Source organism: Amblyomma maculatum, chromosome 8 (genome assembly GCF_055883805.1).
Source record: "Amblyomma maculatum isolate TAMU_Amacu chromosome 8, ASM5588380v1, whole genome shotgun sequence".
Lineage (NCBI taxonomy): Eukaryota > Metazoa > Arthropoda > Arachnida > Ixodida > Ixodidae > Amblyomma > Amblyomma maculatum.
The window spans coordinates 5238705-5264114 of record NC_139351.1 but is presented as its reverse complement, the minus strand read 5'-3'; the positions used below and the strand labels follow the sequence as shown (position 1 = coordinate 5264114).

Below are 25410 nucleotides of genomic sequence, written 5' to 3'. Positions count from 1 at the left end.
ATGCGGCGGGGAGCAGACGACGCGGCCGCACTGAGCGGAGGTTTTGACGGGGCCTCCATGGAGGGCGCTGACGCGCAGAGCGGAGCAGCGCCCCCTGGCCCAGGTTTTCGCCCCTAGATGGAAGCGGGTAGGCGGGTGTACGGCTTCATGCGCGAAACATAAACAACTTTCGATGATGATAATAAGCTCTTTATTTACTCCCAAAAAAGGGGAACCAGCCGAAAGACTGGTTGCACTGCTTAGAGAAGGTCAGCAGGAATCCCTTGGAACTCTGCGGCCTCCAATGCGCGCAAAATGAGCTGGCGCTGTTGGGCGAGCTCGGTGGCACGCAGGAGGGACTCCCACGCATCCACTGTAGCTGAATTGTCTGCGTTGTGTCGTGTACATGCCCACAAACGTGCGCGCGGAGGTGATCTCGGAGGCCATGCCCAAACGTATGTATCCAGAGTATCATACAGAGCGCAGAGCCGACCGAGCCCGGCAACTCCACAAACGTTTTGCCGGTTGCCCCGACGTTACGTACACAGATGCCTCCCACTACCCCCTTCGCCCCGCTATGGTTGCGGTTGCACTGGCACCGCACCGAAACTGGCACAACGCCTGCAGCGTCCTCAGCGTCGCAACTGTTACCACGGCGGAAGAGGTTGCCATCGCGTTAGCTCTGACCGACCCCTCCACCAAAGTAGTCGTTAGCGATTCTCAACATGCAATTCGTAACTTCGATGCAGGTCGTATATCCCGACAGGCGTACATTATCCTCCGATCTCTCCCCTTACCGTCTACACCTCGTCTTCTCATATGGGCCCCAGCCCATGAGGCGCTCAGCGGGAACGCACAGGCGCATGCTCTAGCCCGAGAACTCAGGTACCGGGCGGAGCACCCTCCTCAGCCTGCCGCTTCCTCTGACACTCCCCAAGACACTCCTTTACACCTTGTTACGTACACGGACATTCTCCAGCATTATCGGCTCGAACGGTGTCTATAACCCCCTGCACACCGGGAACTATCCCGGCGCGAGGCCGTCCATTGGCGCAAAATACAAACAGGAACCTTTCCCAACCCATGGCTATATAGCAAAACTTCCCCAAATCTTATTGCACCTACGTGCAAACACTGAAAAACTTCTGAGCGCCGACGCCGATCGGCGACGGTATTCGATGGGACAACACGATAGTTCACGGGAGATGTTTGCTGGAGCACGGTGTAAGGACCGATATAGCGATGGAGGAACTTCTCGCACAATCAAGGCATGCGGATCGGCGTCCAGAGTAGCACTTCATCACCGGCTGTGAAGGAGGCAGTGCGGTGGTGCTGGTCCAGGTGGGAGTATTTGTATTGTAGGTATCAGTATATTGATCCAGGTAGGAGTAGGAGTATTGGCTCACAGTATTTTTGAAGAAATTTTCTGTTCCCGTACAGAGAATATATATTCTACTTCAATGACCGAAACACGTTAACAAAAAAAAAAACACAGTAACTTTCTGTTTTCCAGCCAAAACCTCCATTGGAAGGCAAACAATTCGATACATATTTGTCGTCTGTTCTATCTTCTACCGCAAAGTGATTTTCACTTGAAAAGTAGGTAAATGATGAATAGAAAAATGGTATGACAACCCCGAAGGCGCGGCCCGACGAACGACTGCGTAACAATTTCGATCGATTAAAAAAAATATAACTATTGGCGCCACATTGAGGTCCGTTGTTGGTTGGCTCCCTGGCACTTTTCACTTGCATCATTTTGTTGGCTAGGCAACGACTGTTGCGCGGCCAACTTTATGGGTGCCATCGAGTATTGCCAGCGCCGAGAGATATTCCTGAGATGAGGTTGGCAAGGCTTTCGCCTTATAACGCAATGTTGTTACAGAGAGGTGACGTGAAATGAAAGACGAGTAAAGAAAGTTTTATTTGGATCACACTTTTAACTGCGGAGAAAAAAAAACACAAAATGCGCATAAAAGAAAATTGCTGTAAATTTATTAAAATCGTCCATCAGTTGCAAACAGAAAAAATTAAAATGACAGAAAAATTAAAAACAGAAAACATAGCAGAACAGAAAGCGTCTGGCAGGAGAGCTGCCAGAAAATTTCTGTATTTTTCAATAAAATTTTTTAATTGATCCCATTCAATTGGCTAATCCAGCGGCCCGGGCCTTTGGATGGTATGGGCTATGAAACCGGGTGTATTCTGGAGGAGCCCCAGATTCGCCACCCCCACATTAGGTTTTCACCTGTCTCTGCGTCGGTGCCCGGGTGCTACCGGTGAGTGAGTGGCATTCCCGCGATGCAGGGCCGCATATTCTAAGTATCTTGGTGCCTGTCCTGGACAGACAGGTCCTATGGGGAGCCAAGTAATGTCAGAAAGGTTTGGCATAAACTCGCTGTCCCCAATCCCGTCCAACAACCCATAAATCCTTCCTTACTCCCATTTCCCATTCCGCTACTTTCTATAGGGAGATAGGGGAGTCTCCCCGGGCCCGTACTCCTGGCTGTGGGTCACTGTAGTAGCATTGAATAACTTCTAATAAAAAAACATTTGTCCAGATGGGCCTGTTCATTTATATCGCCAATTCCGGAACTTTCTCTACCCCCAATACATCAGTGGTTGGGGAGGAATCTGACTTTGGACTCCATATTACTCAATGTCCAGTAATGTGTAAGCCCGTTCTACTTAGTGGCATGGGCAGAGGCATATCATTTATTATTATTTTGGGCAGCCTCGCCATGCTAATCTCCAGTAATGTGCACGTTTTTTGCAAATGAATTCAACTGCCGCGCGTAGGGCAGCTAGTCCAGCACCAGTTGAAGATATGATTTATTTATAATAATTGTGTTGTGTTTACTGCATATTGCTTCATTTTCTTTATTTTTCATTTCACAGCGTCTGTATCATCCACTGTGAGTGTAAACGGCTGATTAAGTTTGTTTTGCAACTTTCCGGTTTAGCGTGCATTTTTCTTAGCCCCTCCTGCAATACCCCAGCCGGGGCTGCAGTATGTTCGAATGAATAAATAAATAACAGCCCTGAAGTTGATTGCATTGCGAAAACAAAGCCTACTGAATATAATATTTTTACCTTTGCAGCCAAGTGCATTCACTGCGGGAGCGCACGCGCCCGGTGCGCCTCTGCTCCTACTGCCCGCTCAGACTGAAGGACGCGTGCCTGCGCGTGCTAGTGGTGCTACCGCAGCCCTGTGACCGACCGCGCGTTTCCTCGATGGCGCTGCAGCTGAGTGACGATGAGAGAGGGCCTCTTTCGTCTCCGCAGCTACAGCTTCAATGCCAGATAAAGTTTTCCGGAGTGCTGCGGGGATGAGTGCTATATCAGGCGCGGCTCTATGCAGAACAGGGCGCGCATCCGATGATGATGGAAGGCCCATTGTGAAATCCGAAGCAACAAGCTCAGCAAGGAGGGATAGACCTTTACCGTGCGTCATGCCTGCCTTAAACACGTGACTGATTCTCGCTCACGTTTACGCGAACATTCGCAGAAAATGGCGAATACTTAACAGGGCGCAAACAGGTGTGCAAACGACAGCAGACGTCCCACACTGAAATACAGCGGGACGAATTCTCTGACCTAAAATTATTAGCGGAACAGCCCACATCCCGCCTAACGTTAATCCACATAGGCTTGAGTAATTAAATGAAACATGTTTTGCAATCTTTGCTCCTAAAATATGAAACCACGTCTCAGATAAGAAAAACTGCTAAATATACGTTAAATTAAAGAATTTTATCTGAAACAGCGCTAAACGTTCTGCAACTCGGACGCCGTTCTGGTTATAGTTTAAAGATTAACTTTTTGAAAACGCATTCCCACGCATGTGCAAGCGCTGGAATCGATTAGCAATCAAAAGCAGAACCTGAGGAGCACAGTTATGACGAGTAGAAGGTATACTGCTGTCTTCTCTTCGGTGTTTGTTCTTTCGCGCTCGTTTAGCATGAATACCTACCAACTCGCCCAACTTCTCACAACCCCGCCGCGGTGGCGCAGTGGTTAGGGAGCTCGACTACTGTGCCCAAGGACGCGGGATCGGATCCCTCCCTCGGCGGCCGCTTTTCGCCTAGCAAAAAGCTGGCGCCGGTGTGCTGTGCGACGTCAGTGCACGTTAAAGAACCGCAGGTGGTCGAAATTTCCGGAGTCCTCCACTACGGCGTCTCTCATAGCCTGAGTCGCTTTGGGAGGTTAAACCACACAAACCAAACCAAACCAACTTCTACGTTAAGGTAAACGTTCTCGCTGAATGAAGTCGCGCATTCTTTGCTGATGAAATGTGCAGTGTTGTTCTGATGTTGAATGCTTCAATAATATATAGGATCAGTTTCGGGAGGCATTTACTGTTTTTATACCTTGACGAGCTACATGAGAAAGGGGATATCTGTTATACCGGTTCTTTAATGCTTCTTCGGTTTCGTGTTGACACGTCACCCCGATGTGCACGAGGACACGCGTTAACTCTGACACGTATAGACACGTAAGACTGGCCAAGGCTATACGATCGAAGGCCGTTCATAAAGATCGTATTATTAGCATAAATGAAACCAGATACCAGCATCCGGCTAGTGTGAGCTTCATCATTATATGCATATTCTCTGCCCAAGGCCGCGGCCACTGATGGACAGACTCGTGCAGCTATCACGCAGAACTCTTCATTTTAGAGCGCAGCTCTTTGGCGCCCGTTCCTGAGTTTCGGGTTAACCAATCTAGTTAACCAATTTAAATCAATAATTAAAATATAGGGAGAAAAATGAGCATGATAGCTACTGCTACCACCCCGTTTCAAAGGGGACGCTCCTATATTCCATCCATCCATCCAAAAGTACAAAAAGGAAATTTAGCACTAGGATCAGCTACATAAACATGCAAGGAGGTAGAAAAAGAGCGAAACGGCTAGAGATAGAACAGCAGTTGAAGGATGACAAAATAGGTGTGTATACGCTCTTTGCGAGACTCATCTCAGGGATCTAGAAGATCCGCCGTTTATAGAAGGCTACGTCTGGGAAGGGTGCAACAGAACGAGAACGGAAAAAAGGGTGGAGGGGTAGGTATGTTGATACACCAGGGAACGAATTGGAAAAGAATAAAATCATCTTGTAAAGAACATATCTGGGTATCAGGAACAATTGCCGGCATGAGGACATGGCTAGGGGTAGTTTATTTAGGACACCAATGCAGGCAAGAAAACAAGGATCTTGTTGAATGTCTCAGTGACGATATAAATCAGTTTGGAGACGGGACCGATATTATTCTGCTGGGGGACATGAACGGCCACATCGACGATCTGGATGGATACACAGATTGTAACGGAAAGCTAATGCTAGATTTCTGTGAGCGACACGACCTAATTATAGTAAGTAGAGAAACAAAATGCGAGGGACAAATCACATGCGAATTCCGCAACAGGCAGACGACCATTGACTATTGTCTAATGTCGCAGGGAATATATAGCAAGGTCACAAAAATAAAAATAGACGAAGAAGGGGAGTGTAGCCTGGGAAGTGATCATAAACGTATTAGTCTGCAGATGGGGCCCTTGATGAAAAGATAAATGGAACTTAGACAAAACGTAAACGCAAAATTAAACGACGATCAAATAGTGCAGATAGCAGCAAACATAGAGGAAGCAATAGAGAAACGCCCCATGGAGGACTGGAATTATGAACAGGTAGAACTACTCATAAGGAGGAAAATTAAGGAGGTTAAAGTAGGAAACCGCTGGAAAGGAAAGAGGAAGCCACGGAGCTGGTGGAATAAGTAAATCAGGGAACCCATTGAACAACGACGGGCTGCTTCAAGGGAACACCGAGAGGCAAAGAAAGCACAGGTAACTCAGGAGGAAATCGACCAGAAATGGGAATCATATCGACAAAAGAAACTTGTGCTACAGGCCCTCGTCCAAAGTAAAATAAAGCAGTCCACCGATCGCTGGATGGCTGACATAGACGATGCCTCTAGAGGCGGAGCAAAAAAATTCTGGAAGCATATAAGCTAGCTAGGTAAAACGAATCAAAGAAAGCAGGATCGGATTCAAGATAACACGGGAAATTGTTTCAAGGGAGACAACGCAGTGAACTACATTACATCAGTCATAGCCGAGTCATTTAAGAGCGACGATAGGGTAATCTCCGCAAATCAGGAAGCAACATAAGATAGCAGCATAAAAAGCAACTTAGAACTGACCAATCTAAACTGGAAAAAGGAAAAAAAAATATTCCTAAAAACACATCTACAGGAATAGATGGAATTCCGATCAAGCTGATTAATGAACTTGGTCCAAGAAGTAAGGAAACGTTGGTAAAAGCTTTGGAAACAGTCATAACGAATAAGCAAATTTAGCACACCTGGCGGCAGAGTAAAATGAATTTGATTTATAAAGGGAAAGGAGAAAGGATGCACATAAAATCCTACAGGCCGATTACCATAAGATCTGTTATGTACAGGTTGGCCTTGCAGGCGGTGAAATTAAAGGTGTAAGCATGGGTAGAAAGTAACAAGATACTCGGAGAACTTCAGAACGGCTTTAGAAATGGTAGGCGCTTAGATGATAGCCTGTTCCTGCTTACCCAATGCATCGAAATATCTAGAGTGGAAAAAAGACCTTTGTATTTGGCCTTCCTGGACATAAACGGGGCGTACGACAATGTAAACACACACACACACACACACACACACACACACACACACACACACACACACACACACACACACACACACACACACACACACACACACACACACACACACACACACACACACACACACACACACACACACACACACACACACACACACACACACACACACACACACACACACACACACACACACACACACACACACACACACACGCACGCACACACGCACACGCACAGCCAAGGACGATGCTGCACTGTCAACTAATTAGTATTCACACCCGCACACCCTCTTTCTTCACGTCTTCTATGTACACCTAACGTCTTCATTCACTGTCCTGCCAGTAAATTTAAGTGTACCTTTACCGATGCCTAACGACGAATATGCAGTTTTTCGCGTGAAAGGGGATTTATTCGCTTGACAAGAATACTTAACTCAGGTGTTTGATTTCACATGTCAGCGGCGGATCTTATATAGGCTCATGATTACAAAACCGCTGCCCTCTTCGGTTTGTAGGCATCATGAGTCGAAATGGAGTCACGAAAAAGTATTGAAATGATCCATAATGCACCTTTTGCGGATAAACATGAACACATGCAGATTTGTAGTTTATACCGAGAATGTCCCGTCCAAGCAAATATTAGTAAAACGATTTGGATGCCCTCTTTATTAAGTGGCAAGACAGTTCCGGGAGGCACGCATAAATGCCACGCGAATCCTTCATAAGCAGCTCTGAGGCATCCGTCGATACAACCTCGGCGAGAGCTGCTTAGCTGCAACGTTCTGGTGCGTGCGCTTAATCAGAGTCCAACGCCCACGGCCGAAGACAAGCTGTTTTTAACCACTCGTCTGCCTCGGTTGGCGCAGAAGAAACTCCTATTTTGCGGAACCATGCTGTTGTCGTCTTCCGAACTGCGCTTAGCGGCCGTCGGCGGCACAACCTGAGTTGGCTAAGACCCCGGATCCTGCTGGATTGGGGACACGAGCGCTTAGAAACCAAGTCCGCTCTGTGGACGCGGCGCCTTTCTGGCTTGGAAGAAAACGGCGGCGTCCCCTGGATTATCCCAGCTGCCGCCTTTTAATCCGTGTCGGCTGTTTTGATCGCGGATGCGATTAATTGAGCTGCTCAGTGCGGGCGGCGCACATAAATGTTCCCAATCTGCCAAAAACAAAAGAGGGTCGCCTTTTGGAAAACACTCCAGTCACCTCGGCTTCCTCGGTAATGCGGTGGGCTGAGTAGGAAAAATCTTTATTGCAATTTTTCGAAGAGACTAAACTAGGTTGTGGCACACATACTGTGGAATTTATGGCTCCTAACTACAACCTAAAATAATACTGCATTTTCTTGCATAAAACGGTTGGAGGGCTGTCATCTTATGGACAGCGCTTCGAAAGTAGGCCGAATGGGAAGGCCGATAATAAACGCGCAGATATTGAAACATTTCTCTTGCGGGTGATGTTAAAGAAACATCTACACTTACGAGTTTCAGAGCAGCGTAGGCGTGAAGAATTCGGTTGAGCCAGTTGGCCAAACACTTTGTGAAAAGCGCCCCTAAAGTGAGCGTCACACATGGAAGCATATAGATTGCAAAGGAAGCGAACAGCCGCATACACCAAGAAGAGCATGGGGGACTGATAAACGTGTAATAATAACGCAATCATAGAGATCATTGACAGAAAGTAAAATAAACAAAAAGACCACATGACGCCGGTGGGTTCGGAGCCCACACCCTCCGAATTCCGCCTGCTGCGTTCTAGAGTTCTTGGGTATATTGCGTGTAATATATGCCTGGCAGTGTTCGCCAAAGCGCCGCCCCCCCCCCCCCCCCTCTCCTGTACATAACAGCGGGGTGAAGTCACAGACTATAACAAGCGATAGTTTATTTCTCGTTGCTCGGAAGAAATAACTGCGACCAAGTGATGAGCAACGTCACGAAAATCATCGCAGAAGACGTTCTCAATACAGTTAATGTTTATTGATCACGGACATGCAAGCCATTTTCCGACAGCCCCCAATCTCATCTGGCAGGAAATCCACAGAACTCTACCGAAAAGCTCAATTGCTATGGTAATAATGTGCAATAACCGCGACAATAACAACAGCATCGTTCTGAAGTCCGGCTCTAAGGCTTACCTAAAGGACAGTGTAAGAGAATATCAGTCTTATCCGCTCATGAATGTGCAACAAGATGACCGACTTCATGAAAATATTCCAAAAGCACTTGGTACTTTACTTTAATGGCGTAATACTAACGGAGCCACCCCTTTTACACATGCTGAGTATGCGAGCGCCGTCAATGCAGCCATGCATTGACGGCGCGGGCGTCACAGGTGCCGGTATACGTATGGTAGTGGAGGTGATATGAAAATTTTTTAAAGATTTTTAGTTAGAGAAGCCAAGCTTTCAGTTGAAGTTTATTAGAGTAGATTGTTGGACAAGTTGTTGAATCAACATTATAAAGAAAATCTTGCGTGAAACCAGGTGGGATGATAGGAAGAAACGCATGCACGCAGACGCGGGCACACGCACGCGCACAGACAAGCGCACGCACTCATGTGTGTGTGTGACGTTTATTCCTAGTGTCCCGCCTTGTTCCGCGCAAAGTACTCCTCATTATTTCCGATAATAGCCGTAGGCTTTATATGTGCAGCTGTGGTTGCGGGAGCATAAACTCATAATTAATGCAATAATTTTAGCGGAATTCTCTTTTGCGCAGTGCTGACTCCAAGTGATGAGAATTCAAGCGGCAGCTGCGATTCGTGATACAACGGAATGTGTTTACGCCCACCAGCATTCAGTAGCTCATTGTGCAAACTGTGCAGGGAATGTCACATGATCATGAGTGCTGATACGTCATATTCTGACCAACCAGCTGTGCTATAGCACTGAAAAACAGTCGAGCACATCAATATACTGCAGATTGATTGATTCACTGATTTGTTGATTGATCGTCTTGACAGTCACATGGCAAAGTACATCACCGTAGTTGGCTTTTATCGAACTCGCATTCAACAGGACATGAAATATTGACACACCGCTGCCCATCTTCTAGTGCCACCAGGTGGCCGAATGTCTTGGCGCGTGGCTGAGCGTCATCCTCGTCTCGCTCGAGTTTCGCTTGATTAAAAAGGGCCAGCTCGGTTGTTGTGCTGCTTGCTACGTGTGTTTGTGACATTTGGTGGATTGTGCAGGATGAGATCCCATGTACGTTGCCCCCGAAGACGTCAGTGACGCTGCTCATCAACGCGTGGACGCGACTCCTGTCCATAAAGCCAGCCGTCGCCTCCGAGGCCTACAACCTGAGTTTCAACCGCTGTCCACCCCGCTACGAACCATGATGTCATGGTTCGTAGCGGGCAGCACGACGAGCAGCCAGACAAGCCAGCCTTCCAGCAACGCCCCACCGTTCGTCCTTCTCGCGCCGCGATCACCGCCATCATTCCACGGTGACCGGTTCGAGGATGTCGAAGACTGATTGGCCACTTTTGACCGTGTGGCCGCATTCAACCAATGGGACGACGAGCGGAAGCTAATGAATGTGTACTTCGCGCTGCAAGACTCGGCCAAGACGTGGTTTGAGAACCACGAGACGTCCTTCGTCAACTGGGCCGTCTTTCGCCGTGAGTTGCTCACAACGTTCAGCTCGAGTACGCGCAAAGAAAACGCAGAGATAGCAATCCGTTCGAGGTCTCAGCAGTCAAATGAGAGCGTGGCCATGTTTGTCGAGGACATGACGCAACGTTTCAATCGGGCCGACACTACCATGCCCTAGGCAACGAAAGTACGGCACCTCATGCGCGGGGTGAAGCAACAGTTGTTCGCTGGCCTCATTCGTGACCCTGCAAGAACTGTCGCAGATTTCGCGAGAGGAGCTACGAGTATGGAACGTTCACTGCAGGAACGCTGTACCCAATACGGCCGTCGGGCAAGCGTATTGCCACACCCTACTGCGCGTCCGTGCCAGCAGCTAGGGGCGAGACATTGCGGGAGCTTGTGAGGAGCATCTTTCGCGAAGAACTGCAGAACCTCCACTTGAATGCACCACCTGCAGTGAATTATTCTACCGGAGACGTCATTCGTGATGAAATCCGGCGAGCGGTGCAGCCACCACCAGCACCACAATCAGAGCCATGCATTATGACGTATAGTGATGTCCTACGTCGACCTGCCCCCGAGCCACATTCATTCCGCCCCGTTGCCGGACCACCGCCTCGCTACCTGCGTCCCGTCGAGCAGCAACAAGATCTGCGCCCCGTCGAGCCACAGCAAGACCAGCGTCCCGCCATCAGCAAGGAGCACTTGTGGCGCACACCCAACAGACGGCCGCTCTGTTATCACTGCGGCGAGCCTGGCCACATTCTACGCAATTGCCCATACCGGAGAATGGGCTTAAGAGGATTCCCACCGAACGCGCCTCGACCTCGCTATAGAGAAAGACCACAGGAGATTGAGGAATACCTGGCTGCTAACGAGATGCACCTGACGTCACAGCAACGGCAGCCGCGATCGTCATCCCCGAGACGTTCTGGGTCACCCAGTCGATACTCCTCCTCTGGGCAATTCAGAGGCACGTCCCCTCACCGGGAAAACTAAACACGGCGCCCTCCGGGGGTGAGGCCGCCGCTACGGCTCAGAATAAACAGCCTCCACCCGACGATTTGACGCGACGGCCCGAGCGGCGACGACCCGATCCGACGAATTTACCGACGTGCTGCGAACGCATTGTCTCCGGGGAAATTTTTGTAACTGCCGACAGTTGGGATGTGACCGCACTTGTGGATACCGTCGCCGATTTTTCCGTCATGAGCAGCCAGCTAGCAACGACACTCCGTAAGGTTCTGACGCCTTGGTCTGGGCCAATGATGCGCACTTCCGGTGGCCATGTCATGACGCCGATTGGCATGTGCACTTGCCGCATAGAGATCTGCGGTCTTACTTTCACTGGCACCTTTGCCGTATTAAAAGACTGCTGTAATGATCTGATTCTAGGCATGGATTTTCTGCAAAAGTATGGTGCTGTTATAGACCTTCGGGAGCAGCTCACAGTATCGTTTTCAACCAAGCGAGCCGTTTATAGCAACACGGACTTCCGGAAAATGATGTTGCGCGTCTCTGACGACCACATAACAATCCCTCCGAGAGCGAGCAAGTTCTTCACAGTCAAATGTGATTACAGCACCGACATGCGTGGCATTGCCGAAGCTAACATGTCACTGCTTCTCACTCGACAAGTTTGTGTAGCTTGGGGCCTTGTCGAACTTGTCCGTGGGCAAGCCGAAGTGTTAGTGACAAACTTCACGTGTGAACCCCAACATTTGACGGCGAACACGACGGTCGCTTATTTTGAAGAACTTGGAGAATGGAGAGGCCAGTACGCTTTATCCAACACGTCAGACCTCGACAATGTGACGTCTACAGCCATTCAGACCGATTTGAACCCACACCTCTTGCCCAGTCAGAAACGCTGCGTAGCGAATCTTATCAATTCGTTCCGCGATTGTTTTGCATCAACCTCCATGGTCCGACAGACGCCACTAACGAAGCACCGAATTATAGTTGCCGACGACCAACGTCCACTATGCCAGCGTCCTTACCGGGTGTCTTCAAAAGAACGTGACGCCATCCGCCGCCAAGTAACAGAAATGCTCCAGGACGACGTTATCCAGCCGTCGACGAGCCCGTGGGCTTCGCCTGTTGTCCTTGTCGCGAAGAAGGATGGAGCCTTAAGGTTCTGCGTTGATTATAGACACCTCAACAACGTCACGAAAAAGGATGTGTACCCCCTGCCGCGCATAGACGACTCCCTCGATCGCCTTCGCCATGTCACTTACTTTTCGTCACTTGACCTCCGCAGTGGATATCGGCAAATAGAGGTTGACGAGCGAGACCGTGAGAAGACCGCTTTTATTACGCCGGACGGTTTGTATGAGTTTAAAGTGCTTCCGTTTTGCCTGTGCTCGGCCACTGCCACATTTCAACGAATGATGGACATCGTACTCCCTGGCCTGAAGTGGCAGTCATGCCTCGTATATCTCGACGACGTTGTAATTTTCTCGGACACGTTCGACGAGCACCTGAAACGTTTGCGCGCTGTTTTCGAGGCCATCCGATCTGCTGGTCTCTCTCTAAAGCCCGAAAAATGCCACTTCGCTTTTAATGAGCTGAAATTTCTCGGCCACATTGTCAGCGCTCGAGGTGTTAGCCCAGACCCAGAAAAGACGGCCGCTGTCGCTTCATTCCCCAAACCAGAAGATAAACGAAGCTTGCGTCGATTTCTCGGCCTCTGCGCGTACTATCGTCGCTTTGTTCACAATTTCTCCAAGATCGCTGAGCCTCTGACCCGCCTGACAAAAGACGCCGAACCGTTCGTTTGGGGCCCCGACCAGAAACAAGCCTTCGCGGAACTCAAGTCCGGTCTCCAATGTACACCTATACTTGGCCACTTCGACGAAGAGGCTGACACGGAACTGCACACGGATGCCAGTAACATTGGCCTCGGTGCGGTCCTTGTTCAGTGGCAGGACGGTGCAGAACGCGTCATTGCTTACGCCAGTCGAGTGCCTCGCTGTTGGGTGGGCAGTCATGAAATTTTGTTGGTACTTGTACGGTCGTCCGTTTCGTGTCGTGAGCGACCATCACTCACTGTGTTGGCTGCAGGCAAACCTGAAAGATCCATCGGGTCGGCTTGCTCGATGGAGCCTTCGGTTGCAAGAATTTGACGTTACTATCGTGCACAAGTCCGGCAAGAAACACAGTGATGCTGACTGTCCGTCCCGCGCCCCTACTCCCTGCCACACGGACGGCTGCGACGACGATACCGCTTTCCTCGGTGTTATCACGTCGTCCACGTTAGCCCGAAAGCAGCGGGCCGATTATGAACTTTTGCCCTTCCTCGAATACCTCAAAGGAACCGGGTCATCTCCTCCTCAGCTCTTCAGGCGCGGACTGTCGTCATTTTGCTTGCGCGATGGTGTGCTCTACAAGAAGAACTACGGTCCAACAGAAACTTTTTATCTGCTAGTAGTACCCACCACGCTTCATGATGAAGTTCTTCGTGCGTGCCACGACGACCTTTCTTCCAGCCATCTCGGTTTTTCTCGCACATTGGCACGGATACGCCGAAAGTACTACTGGCCCAAGCTAGCTACCGTTGTGCACCGCTACGTCCGTACCTGCCGTCAGTGCCAGCGGCGGAAGACACCACCCATTAAACCAGCTGGCCCCCTACAGCCTATCGATCCCCCGAAATTCCCATTTCAACAGGTAGGCATGGACTTACTGGGCCCATTCCCGAAGTCCTCAATGGGTAACAGGTATATAGCGGTTGCCACTGACTACCTCAGCCGCTACTATGAGACCAAGGCCATTCCCCGTGGTACCGCAGAGGAAGTTGCGCATTTCTTCATTCATAACATTGTACTCCATCACGGCGCCCCAACAGTCGTCTTAACTGACAGGGGAACCTCGTTTACGTCGGCACTCACGAGCGATGTCCTTCGACTCATTGGCACCACCCACCGCAAAACAACTGCCTATCATCCTCAAACTAATGGACTAACAGAGCGGCTTAACAAGACAATTGCCGACATGATTTCTATGTATGTAGACGACGATCATGGGAACTGGGACCGAATTCTGCCGTACATCAAGTTCGCATACAACACTGCGCTTCAGGAAACCACACGCTTCACTCCATTTCATTTGGTCCATGGACGCGAACCTCTGACTATGCTGGATGCCATGCTTCTTCCGGATTCTGCTCCCTCCACTGTCGGGGGGGCTGATCAATTTATTCGTGACGCAGAAGCCGCACGCCAACTTTCCCGACAGCGAATTCGGCACCAACAAGTACACGACGCCCAGCGCTACAACCTGCGACACCGAGAGGTGACTTACACAGCCGGCGACCAATTTTGGGTTTGGAGCCCAATACAGTTGCAAGGGCGCTCTGAAAAACTTCTGCGCCGTTACTTTGGACCCTACGAGGTGCTCCGTCGCCTCAGCGCGGTGAACTACGAGGTGTTACCACAATGCACTGTCCGCTCCTCTCGGCATCCGAAAGTTCACGTCGCCAAAATGAAGCCTTATTACAATCGTTAAACAATTTTAGGGTCCAAACCAGAGCCAGTGACTCCCGTATAACTTGCCCCGCTTTTCTATTGTTCCCTTACGTTTGCGGCATCGGGTCGATGCCTCGTGGAAGGGGGGCAATGACATACCGCTGCCCATCTTCTAGTGCCACCAACTGGCCGAATGTCTTGGCGCGTGGCTGAGCGTCATCCTCGTCTCGCTCGAGTTTCGCTTGATTAAAAAGGGCCAGCTCGGTTGTTGTGCTGCTTGCTACGTGTGTTGGCCTCGCCGGCTATCCCTTTTCGCGCGAGGAGTCGGCGGTGAGGCGTTGGACACTTGCTGGCACCGGTATCGCCGTGAAACTGTAATTCGGTGAAGCCAACTTAACCGAAGCAACAATTGGGGCCCTCATCTGCCGTTCTTTGCTTGCTTTGGTGCAGACGGCACTGCGGAAAACAGTTCTACGTTAGTCTTCCTACTAGCGTAGGAAGACTAGGAAGACGCAACTAATTCAAGGCACTGTCCGCTGCAGCTTCAATTCAAAGCAGGCTAGGCGAAGAAGAGCTGCCATCACGCCGGCATGCAGCACGTTTCTGCAGGAAGCGGGTCACTTGTATGGGGGCAATGCTGCTTCTAGGTTAGAAATAAGCTAACCGATACAACGAACCATTCGTGGTGCAGTTCCATATATCGCCTCCTCTTTTCAACGGTTATTGGCAACAAGCGGCGCCGTTGTTTTTTGGGTGAAGCCAGACTGCGATAAATTGGACACGCGGAGCAATGCCTGCGGGAGAGAGTAATTGAAAAACGGTAATAGCGCAGGTGTGACAACTCAAGCGCATTTGTTCTGCTCATGCTTCTGTAAAGCCGCACTTGAATTACAGTGGGATTCTTTCTTCGAGCCTTTGTTGCCGTTCTTCTATTAGTGGCGTCCCGCGGCTGCTTTCGCATGAAAATCCGGATGGACGCAATTGATTTGTGAGTCTAATGAAGCCGAACGTTGCATGCACAGCCGCTGCAGTTCCGTGCAACGCGTCGTACAGCGCAGTCTCATTATTTGGCCTTTGGTCCGAATTGTAAACCGCAAACATCCAAGAAAAAGGATGCGTTCTCCTTCCGCTTCATGTAGCACGCAGGAGGAAGGTCATAGAGGAGAAGAATCCTCTCCCGTATTGACAGTTGCACAACGACAACGCGTGGTTCGTGAGACCAAGCAAATGGAAAATTACCATGTGTGTAGCTACACACATGCTAATTTTCCGCTCCTACTAGTAGCTTAGCGTAGAGAACAGTAAAAATCTGTCGAAGCTTCCATCTGGCCTACCCCGACGCGAAGAAACTTTGCTGCGCCGTCTGTGGGTTGGTGTAGCATTCACAAACTCGTATTCTTTTATGATAGGCATGGCAAAGAGCCCTGCATGTACAAACTGTGCGTGCGACGAGTCTATAGGCCACATTCTTTGTGAGTTCCCCATATACAGTGAGGAAAGACAGTGTCTGTGCCGTACGCTGGAGCATCTAGATGGACACCTATTGACTGAAATTAAGATTTTAGATCCCTGGCCACGGCGATCGTCCGCGATGAAGGCCTCCCAGGCACTGCTCGGCTATATGAAAAGCACAGGCCTAATCGAAAAACTATGAGTTTGCTGTTATGTTAAGTGATATGACTGTGACGTGATGTGATGTGGCATGTCTGTGATGTGACCGTACTAACTTCAAACATCCTTCTCTCACAACTTTTATATCCACTCACCCCCTTCCCTTAGTGCAGGGTAGCAAACCGGTTGCTTTTACGGGTTAACCTCCCTGTCTTTCCTCCTCGCCTTCCTCCCCCTCCTCCTTGTGCTTTTGAAGATCAACCCCTGTTATTTTGCAGCCGGGAGTGTTTTAAATACTTTGCATCGCTCTTTATCACAAATATATCGTTCAGATAATACACATTAGCCATCACATATTTATCATACATTTCTCATACAGTTTCTTCAATAACCGCGCCAGCGAGGAGGAAGAAGGCGGGCGGCAAGAAAGCGGGACCTCGTGAGCGAGGAAGGGCCGGGTAATAGAGAAACATACGTAAAGAGCGGACACTTCCATAGGGCCCTGCGGCCGAGCAGCGCCAGCGCTCCGAACGGCTGGTCAGACCGCTAATTTCGTCCTCCGAGATTTTCGGCACGTGATATGCTCTGTTTCGTTATCGCTTTCGATAGAATGCTTTCAATTCTGACTAACCTTAAGCTCTTAAAATATTCAACTACATCGTTTAGAGTTGCGCGCAAGTGCTTTAACGATGCCATGCATACGGACGTATTAAAGTCGCGGATCGCAACCTCTTTACGGGAAATATTGGCAAGGTTCTCGCAGAAAATAAGCGTGGCTGACTTAGTTCAAGCAGGTTAGAATAATGCGTTCAGAGCTGTTGATATTGTAATTTTTGGCCGTTATTGAGCCGCTTTTCTCAGTGGCACACAAGCAGGCAGTGGTTTTATACAAAAAAGTTTATTTTCTTGTTTACATGTTGAATGGCAAAAAAAGAATACTGGATCATACACTTTATAAAATACATCATATTAACAAAGGGCAAATAGATTGAAGGTATGGTGAAGCACGCTGAACAGTGTCACGATGAAGAAATTTCGTATAGCGGCTGTGTGTTTTTCCTCTAAGACATCACCCGTGAGAACAACAGAACAGGAGTTGAGAACTGGTAGACACAAGTAAGGAGGAAAAAATGCAGGCACAGCCCGCGCGGAATTTCTATAACTCAGCCTTGATCAGTATGCTGTTCAGAAATTTAAACACACCACACTAAATACATAATAGTAACCCAATGCTATACTTATACTCATGATCGCGGACAAAATTACCCTCTGCCCGTATGGCAAAGGTATTACAGAGAATCAACTGTTAGCGACTAATAGCAGTATATTTCGTCAAAATGCTGGCCCCAACGACAATGCTTTAGCCATGACAAGGAATTCGGCATGTAAAAATGGTGCTTACGAAGCGGCAAAAGCCCATGCATTTTGCAAACACAGCGAAGTAAACACCATTCACAAAACGATCCCAAATGCGCAACACGCAGCTCTTGTACTGCCAAATAAAAGTTTGTGCTAAGACACATCTGAGCAGCCACCGAAAAACTATTTGTCTTAAAGCTGTCTTAGAAAAATACACAATCGAAGTAATGCACATGTTATTCAGAAAAACACGACCCAAAAACATACAGTAACTGCACACTAAAAATGTTGCACGGCTCCTATTCTATGGTACACGTGCAAAATACGTTCACGTTGCGCAAGAAACGACTTGCTAAAAGCGTGCTTAGCTCAAAAAAGAGCGAAATTATTTCTGCAGACAAAAGGAAACAAGTTACCGGCCAAACGAAGTGACGCCTTGAAAAGCACAGTGAGGTGGGCGTAACCGGCAGCACATGACCGGCTCAGCATCAACGTTTATATGGAAAGAGCAAGGAAAGCATACGCTTTGATGCAAGCCGGTGTATGTACGTATGATAAGCTATCTACATCTGAGGTGGAGTGGAAGCGAGCATCGCTACGCCGCCTCGTGGGTGGTCAGAGCCTTACTTGCTCGGCCGCGAAAAGGCCCGAGTGACCGCTTTTTGAGTATGTTTCTCTATGGGGGGGTCTCCATCTTGAGCTAAAGCATTAAATGCATTTTTCTAACCACCGTACCAGAACTCAGTATTTGTGTGCGTTCACGTGGCCCATTTAAATAGCCGGCTGCATGGCAGTTTTCCAGCGAAAGAACTGACGATGTCACCTTCGCCAGTACAAGCATAATCGCCGAAATAGTTTGATAATAGCCTGGTAGGAGCTCCAGAAAAGAAAGGAGTTTTGTAAGGCATAACTGTTCATGATTATTTTTGCGGTTTAACGACTACAAATCGCGGTGCCATTGCAAGTCGTATAGCGCGACGTGATTTACCATTGAAGCAGCCTCAACAGAGCAACCTTTATTAAACGTGCCACTGTGGCGTTGCTGGATGCCTGAGCGCCGCTTCGCGTCCGCTCGTTTAATGGGCCACCATCAGAAGCCTCATCATGATTACGCCAAATGATCGGGTTATATGGACAAGCGCTGATTGTTTGTCGGGGCGTAATGAGACCAAGTGACACTGTTAAGTTTGCAGGTGCCGTGACCGTTGGCAGAGGAACTGGGTACGTTACATGGCCGATGTCGATGATAGGCTCGACAAGCGTTTCGCAGCTGCTCTTGGCTGCGTGCAAACGTGAAGACAGCTGTAGCTGTGTCTATCGCCATGTTCGGATAGGAGCCAGGATCAATATCGCTTGTGCCTGCCGTATGATTCGACTACACCAAAAGCGTAGGTTGCTGAAGGTGCAGCATCGCCTCGTCCTGATGGTTCAATAATTAGAGCGCAAGATTGTAGAACCCGGGGATGCGGGATTGAGTCCCGGCATTGGCTGCCGCTTTTCGCATGAGGTGAAAAGCACGGGGACCGTGTATTGTGCTACACCAGTGCGCGTTAAAGAATCCCAGGCTTTGAGATGTTAAGCTGCATAGAAAGAAAAAAAAAAACGAAACATCGGCGGCTGCACAAGGTCGAAGTATACGGCGCGCAGCATTTAGAAACTAATGTACTCTATTATTGACACTAAACCTTTTCATGGAAGCCTAATCACCATTTGATGATTGTCTGACTCTTAAAAAGATGCCCACTGTCGCAGAAAAAGAGAAAGTGATGAATACCTATTACCCTATTCGTGGTATATTCATTCATTGCCGCAGTGTGCGCTTCATGTTCTCGAACGAAGTTCCTTCTTATGCCTGCGCAAGCAAAGCTGCCTTCTTTTTTTTTATCCCAAATGATCGGGCAGAAAGCATCCGCCACTTCTGCGCTTATATAAATCAACCTTAGTACCTTATTCGTACTTACGACGGCGTCTCGTTCCTAAGCCTTTTCGGCGATTAGGGGCTCGTGTCCCACTATTGCAACGCTTTTCTAAATTTTATGACTTTTATTTTTTCAAGCTTATTTTGGGGAAGTGTAAGCGCTTCACGTCGTCTGCTAATCCCGGTGCCCTGCTTCTCTTCCCTTGCCGTTCCTAGACGTCTCAGAGATTCCGCGTTTTTTTTTTTTTTTTGGTTGTGTATGTCAGTGTTGGCGCTCTCGTCTTGAGCGCGGCATAATCCGTCTCGGTCTGCTCCCTTCCTCTCGAACCATAGCCTATCCCGTCTGTCCGGGTAATGCGTTTTCAAGCGCTTTCACGGTCTTTTAATAGCTCTGGTAGTGGCATTTGACGCTGTTGTCCCCATCTCTATCGCTGCGACAAGCCAAGCGAAAAATACTAACTTTTGTCTCGAGGGGTTTGAGATTTGCTGACGCGAATTTTTCGTTCGTGTTTTTTTTTCTGGGACCATGCCTGGGCCATAGGTAAACGTGAAGTTCGCCAAATGCAAGTAAATAAAATGTAACTGATTTCATCATCTCAGGTACTTTCGTTTTCCGAACGCGAACTGTCACATGTAGATAAAAGAACGCCGGTGGTTCGCAAAAACTGCAGTCTAGTCGCCCATTCGGTTGCGGGGACGAGAGGCGCCGAGCAGTACAGAGCGGTGCAGGAGCACGCCGAGCGAGGATGTAACTGTCCTCACACGGGAGCGCTCTCTGCGTCTCGAGAGCAGCACGCCATCACCATGTGACCGTACTTCTCTCCCCAGCATCCTCCACCTGCCCGCAGTGGCGACAGTTGCACCCCGAGGATAGGCCAACGCTCCGTGTAGAGCCGCTTGTTTTGTATGCCTTCGTTCTTACAGCGCGGAGATCTGCCTCCTTTGGCCCTTTCGACGCCAGCAGCGGCTCTCAAACATGCATACAGCACCTGAGCAATGCTTTCTGCTCGCCGAGCTAATCTAGTTCATCCGAGCACCGACGCTTTGCAGCCGCCATTTTGAGCGTCGCCGACTCAAGAGGAAAAAAAAAAGATGGCGCGGATATGACGCTTTATGCCATGTGACTTCCTCTACACTCGCTTTCGACGGGAGAGCAGCCGGGTGTGCACTCGGGTGCTCTCAGCGGAGGAAAAGCTCTCGTCATCTACCATTGGAAGCCAGGGATTCTACTCTTGCTCTCTCACTGGAGGACGCCCGCTTGTCTGAGAGCACTTTCGAAGTGCTCTCGAGTGCGCCTGCTCTCCCACTCGAATTGGCCATAGTTCAGTTGCACGCTGCAGTCATTTGTGCAGGCGTAACAACATGGGCGTAACAACACAGCGCTCTCGTATCATTGCGGTAACTCGCTGAGATAAGCCACTGGTCTTCGACGTTTTTTCACGTGACAAGGCTGTGTAGGCAACAGTCTAGGAACCGAATAAGCTCTAAGTTCACTAGATCAAGCTCTTAACTTGAACCTGCAAAAGAGCTAAGCGATTCGGTGATAACAGCAATCGGTGGTCGTCGAACTAGGAATGCCATTCGGCAGAGTTTAGTTTAAAGATGGCGAACAACCCACTTAGGGCAAGGAATACTAGCAAAGCTTGAAAAAATCTCAGCGCATCTCGCGTTACAAGCTCAAGGATAAAGCCGCATCTCGCAACGAGCACGGGTATGATCGTTCCGTGCGCTACAATGATAAGGCCGCATGCTGGCGGCTGTTGAAAGCAACAAAAGATTTCAGTGCTTCGCAGTAGTATCATACGGCTTCTGGACACAGAGTGAGTGCGAAAGCACTCTGTGTCCTTAGCATTAAAGCCATCCTTCGTTGACCGTCTATTGCACGAAATTCAGAAGACAGCAATACGCCTCTGTGCACGATGGCATGCGTACTTGCCGTTCCTACATATGACAATACCTCTCCTGTGATAACTTGCCTGTGCATATCTCCAATTACCCTTCCCTTTGTTTCTTTTGTGGCGTCGTAATTGTCTTTGTGAGTCATTCACCTTCTGAGCGGTGAGGCACCTCGGAGCATTTCACTAATTTCAGCACTAATCAAGCGGCAGTTAATCCGCTAGAGCCAGATGCGCACTCAGAGTCAATGGCAAACTGTTTTATTTATATAACGTACTTACAGCTGTCTAGAGGACAAAACAAAGAAGCAGATAAATGCCTGACGAAGTCTGCCCTCTTCTCACTCCAATTTAGGAGCACGAGATATTCACAGCAGAAAACACTCACTCAGTGTATGTCCATAATGGATAGTTAGTGTATTATTTTATATAGAACACCTTTATGGGGACGAATAAAAAAGCACTAAAAATAAGGTTATAAGTGAATAGAATGGTTGCGCTTGGAGTGAAAATACAACGACGTTCGTTTTGCCAGCTGTCCATGACGTGCTTTCAAGGAATGCTTAAAGTAAGATTATGATCACTTAAATAACTTGAAACTCTGTAAGTTAATTTATGGGTGCCGTAGTTAGTGCGTATTTTTTCTTAATTAGAATTTGTGTCGCGATGCCATCATCCTCATCAACTGCACTAACCCAACTGCAGAGCGAAGGCCTCTCCCATATTACTCCCACTAACCAGCTAGCTCCATTCACCTGACCTCTATGAACTTAACCTCATCCACCCACCTAACTTTCTGCCGTACCCTGCTACGTTTTCCGTCCCTTGTAATCCAGTTTGTTACCCTAAGCGACCATCGGTTATCCTCTATTCGCACTTCATGCCCTGCCAATGCCCATTTCTCCTTCTTGATTTCGACTATAATATCACTAACTTGAGTTACCAATCTGACCCACTCTGCATGCTTCTGTCTCTTAACGTTACCCCTACCATTTTTCGCTCCATATTTGTCCGCATCTTAAGTAGAACCCTTTAGGTAACCTTCAAGTTTAAGCCCCATAGGTCCGTATCATAGATCAGCCCCATAAGTCAGTTCGGCTACAACCTAATCAGATCACATGAATTATTCTAGAGCGACACTTAGTTCGTGACCGCGCCAAACATGCTAGAAACTTTGCCTATACGGATTAGTCATGCCTTGAAACCACGGAGTAAGATAGTTGAAGCTAAGCTTGGCATTGGGAGTCAGCACAGATGCAATAATAATAATTGGTTCACAGGAAGGGAAAGACGCAGTATCTGTCACACTTCCTCTGTGGACACCTGAACCGCGCAGTAAGGGAAGGGATGAAGTTGGGGCTGAAAGTGGAAGGGGAGAAAGGGGAGCCGCAGTGGAGGGCTACGGAGTAATTTCGACCACCTGGGGATCTTTAACGTGCGCTGACATCGCACAGCACACTGACGCCACTTCGTTTCGCCTCCATTGAAACGCAGCCGCCGTGGTCAGGTTCAAACCCGGAACTCCGGACAGTAGTCGGGCGTCTTACCTCTGCACCACTCCGGCGGGACAGCGCAGACGCAGACGAGCTTTTTGCATTAAGTGCAACAGGATCATCATTATTGTTTCAATAGTGGTGGTATCGCCAGATGACGGCACTTCATGAATTATGAGGGACGGCAGTCTCTCCTCTTCACAAAACCATCCGAAATTGCACGAAGCGACGCCAGTCTAGCTAGTTGACGGCTTAGAACGGTTAAAGCCAAAACTACAATGCCCGGTCAATTCTTCGGCAGTACACCCTCGTATGTAACGCACTGTGCTATGAAATTCAGGTTTGATGAGGTCTGGCCTCGGCACGGCCCCACATGCGGTATGCGTCTAATTTAACTGATATAAAAAGTGCCTCAGAAATAGTGAACATCCAACGCTTTGCGCCCGAAATCTGGCTCATTTGGATTTTTTTTTTTATGAATGAGGGTATACTTCGCAGGAACTTGTAATACGGTGCTGCAATATAACAAAGAAAGTTATGTTAAAACTAATGATTACATTGAGTGATTGTGTGTTTCCTTGTTTGTGCAGGCTGTAAGCCATGGACTATATCCGGGAGTTTGACATCCGCCTGGAGAAAGAGATGTACTACGCCGGCGAGACGCTCGCCGGCCACATCATCGTGAACACTGTGGAAAACTTCAAGCTTAGAGGTAAGTGCGTTCCCAGAGGCAGCTTGCCGAAGTAGCCAGAAAGTGAGGTGGAAGGAACAAAGAAGCCTACGACATTTTGGCTATCCTATAGCGCTCTTGTGATGGGTGAAATTAGTGTGGCTGTACTACTCGAGATGAATAATGGCAATACGCCTGATCGAACTCTGTATGTACCGTGCATCTTGAAGGAATTGTATCTAACGCGAAAACGTCAACGGTCTCCATTTCAGCATAAACTCCGGTGCCGTTGTAGTTAGCCTGACGAGAAAATCGGAAATGGTCTAGAGAGTCGTGGAGTCACATGATAAACCAATTGATGAAATCGTTATTATCGAAACGAAAGTGACAAAGAGAAAATGACTAAGTGACATTTTGACATGTAAGACTAAACATAAAGCAGGGTAATTAGGTGGAAATCAAACTTTTCAGCATTTGGTCGCGAATAAGACACTCTACACCTTGTGTGCTGCCTTTTATGTACACTGGTAAATAAAAATAAAAATTAACGAACGCTGTCCGTGTCAGCAATATGCATAGAGTACCCCAGGCCGATGAGTGAATGCAATCAGACGTAGCTTAAGTACCCATCGAAGTTTTAAAGGGAGTTTTTAAAGCGGTCGAAGTCGCTCTGCATATTTAGGTCACCTCTGCTTTCTGCTCTATAGTTTGCAGCATGAAGCAATCCTGCATTCCTCTGTCTCTGCCTCTGCCTCTGTTTCCTGTTTCTCCCTAAGCACCAAAGACCATCTACTACCTTGCACGGTTCGAAGGTGGAGGTTGTTGACACAAGCCGTGTCCTCCGCTAACACCGGACAGTATTGTATCCAGATATGTGGCGCAAAAAACACGAACACAAGAGAAGATACACATCTCACGTATCTTCTCTTGTGCAGCACCAACTAGCCCCTCAAGCCGTTATTACCGGACAGTATTGTTCTTCATGGAGCCCTTAATGTTTCCGCATTACAATTTGAAGACGGTAAATGCGATTCACTGGGTTGTGTGTGCATCAGCATTTGGAACTGCTAACTAACTGAGTATTCTGCACAAAACTTCAGTTGCTATGTGTCTCAAAAGGGTTTCTAGTTTAGCTAGTTGGTGACTGACATGTTCAAACATTGTTGCACTTATGAAAAACAGACGTGGAAAAGGATACGAGACACAGGAGCACTCCTGTGTCTCGTATCCTTTTCCACGTCTGTTTTTCGTAAGCGAAACGATGTTTGAACTATGTGTCTCGTTATGAATTTGCATCTACCCTAATTGCGGCTTCTGGGGCGCCTTCTGGAGGTCGGATGAAGGTTGTCGGAGGCCTCTGCAAAGGGAAGCGGGGTGCAAAAGTGAAGGCTTCACACTTAAATTCAGGCACTTGTTACTATAACGGGCGTCCGTACGCTAACTTTTCTAAAAGCGAACTTCAGTGTTAATAATAATTGAGTATACAAAGATAAAAAGTTTAAATTCTGAAGTCTCATTAGCACACCATCTTCCTCTTCTCCTGGACACCAGCAGCTCCGTTCGCCTTCCACGCGACATTGCTGCGACTACATGTGTACATCCACATTTTATAATCCTATAAATGTCATATTTAATCAGTAATCTCATTTTGAACGTACCGCGGTTTATGCCCGTACCCAACCAAGCCCGTTATACCTAGTGGCACGGGCAGAGGCATATTATTTTCCATTACTTCAGGGTAGCCTCACCGTAATATATGTATCCAACCTT

General features: G+C 48.4%; 1 protein-coding gene across 1 annotated transcript in view; it reads left to right on the top strand.

The window, feature by feature from the left end:
- The first annotated feature begins 23570 nt into the window (after positions 1-23570).
- LOC146180470 (arrestin domain-containing protein 3-like) overlaps positions 23571-25410 on the top strand; it is a 169595-nt gene continuing 167755 nt past the window's right edge. Inside the window, exon 1 of the mRNA XM_084577792.1 lies at positions 23571-23682. Within this exon, the coding sequence (XP_084433918.1) occupies positions 23571-23682 (112 nt within the window). The remainder of the gene's footprint in view (positions 23683-25410) is intronic.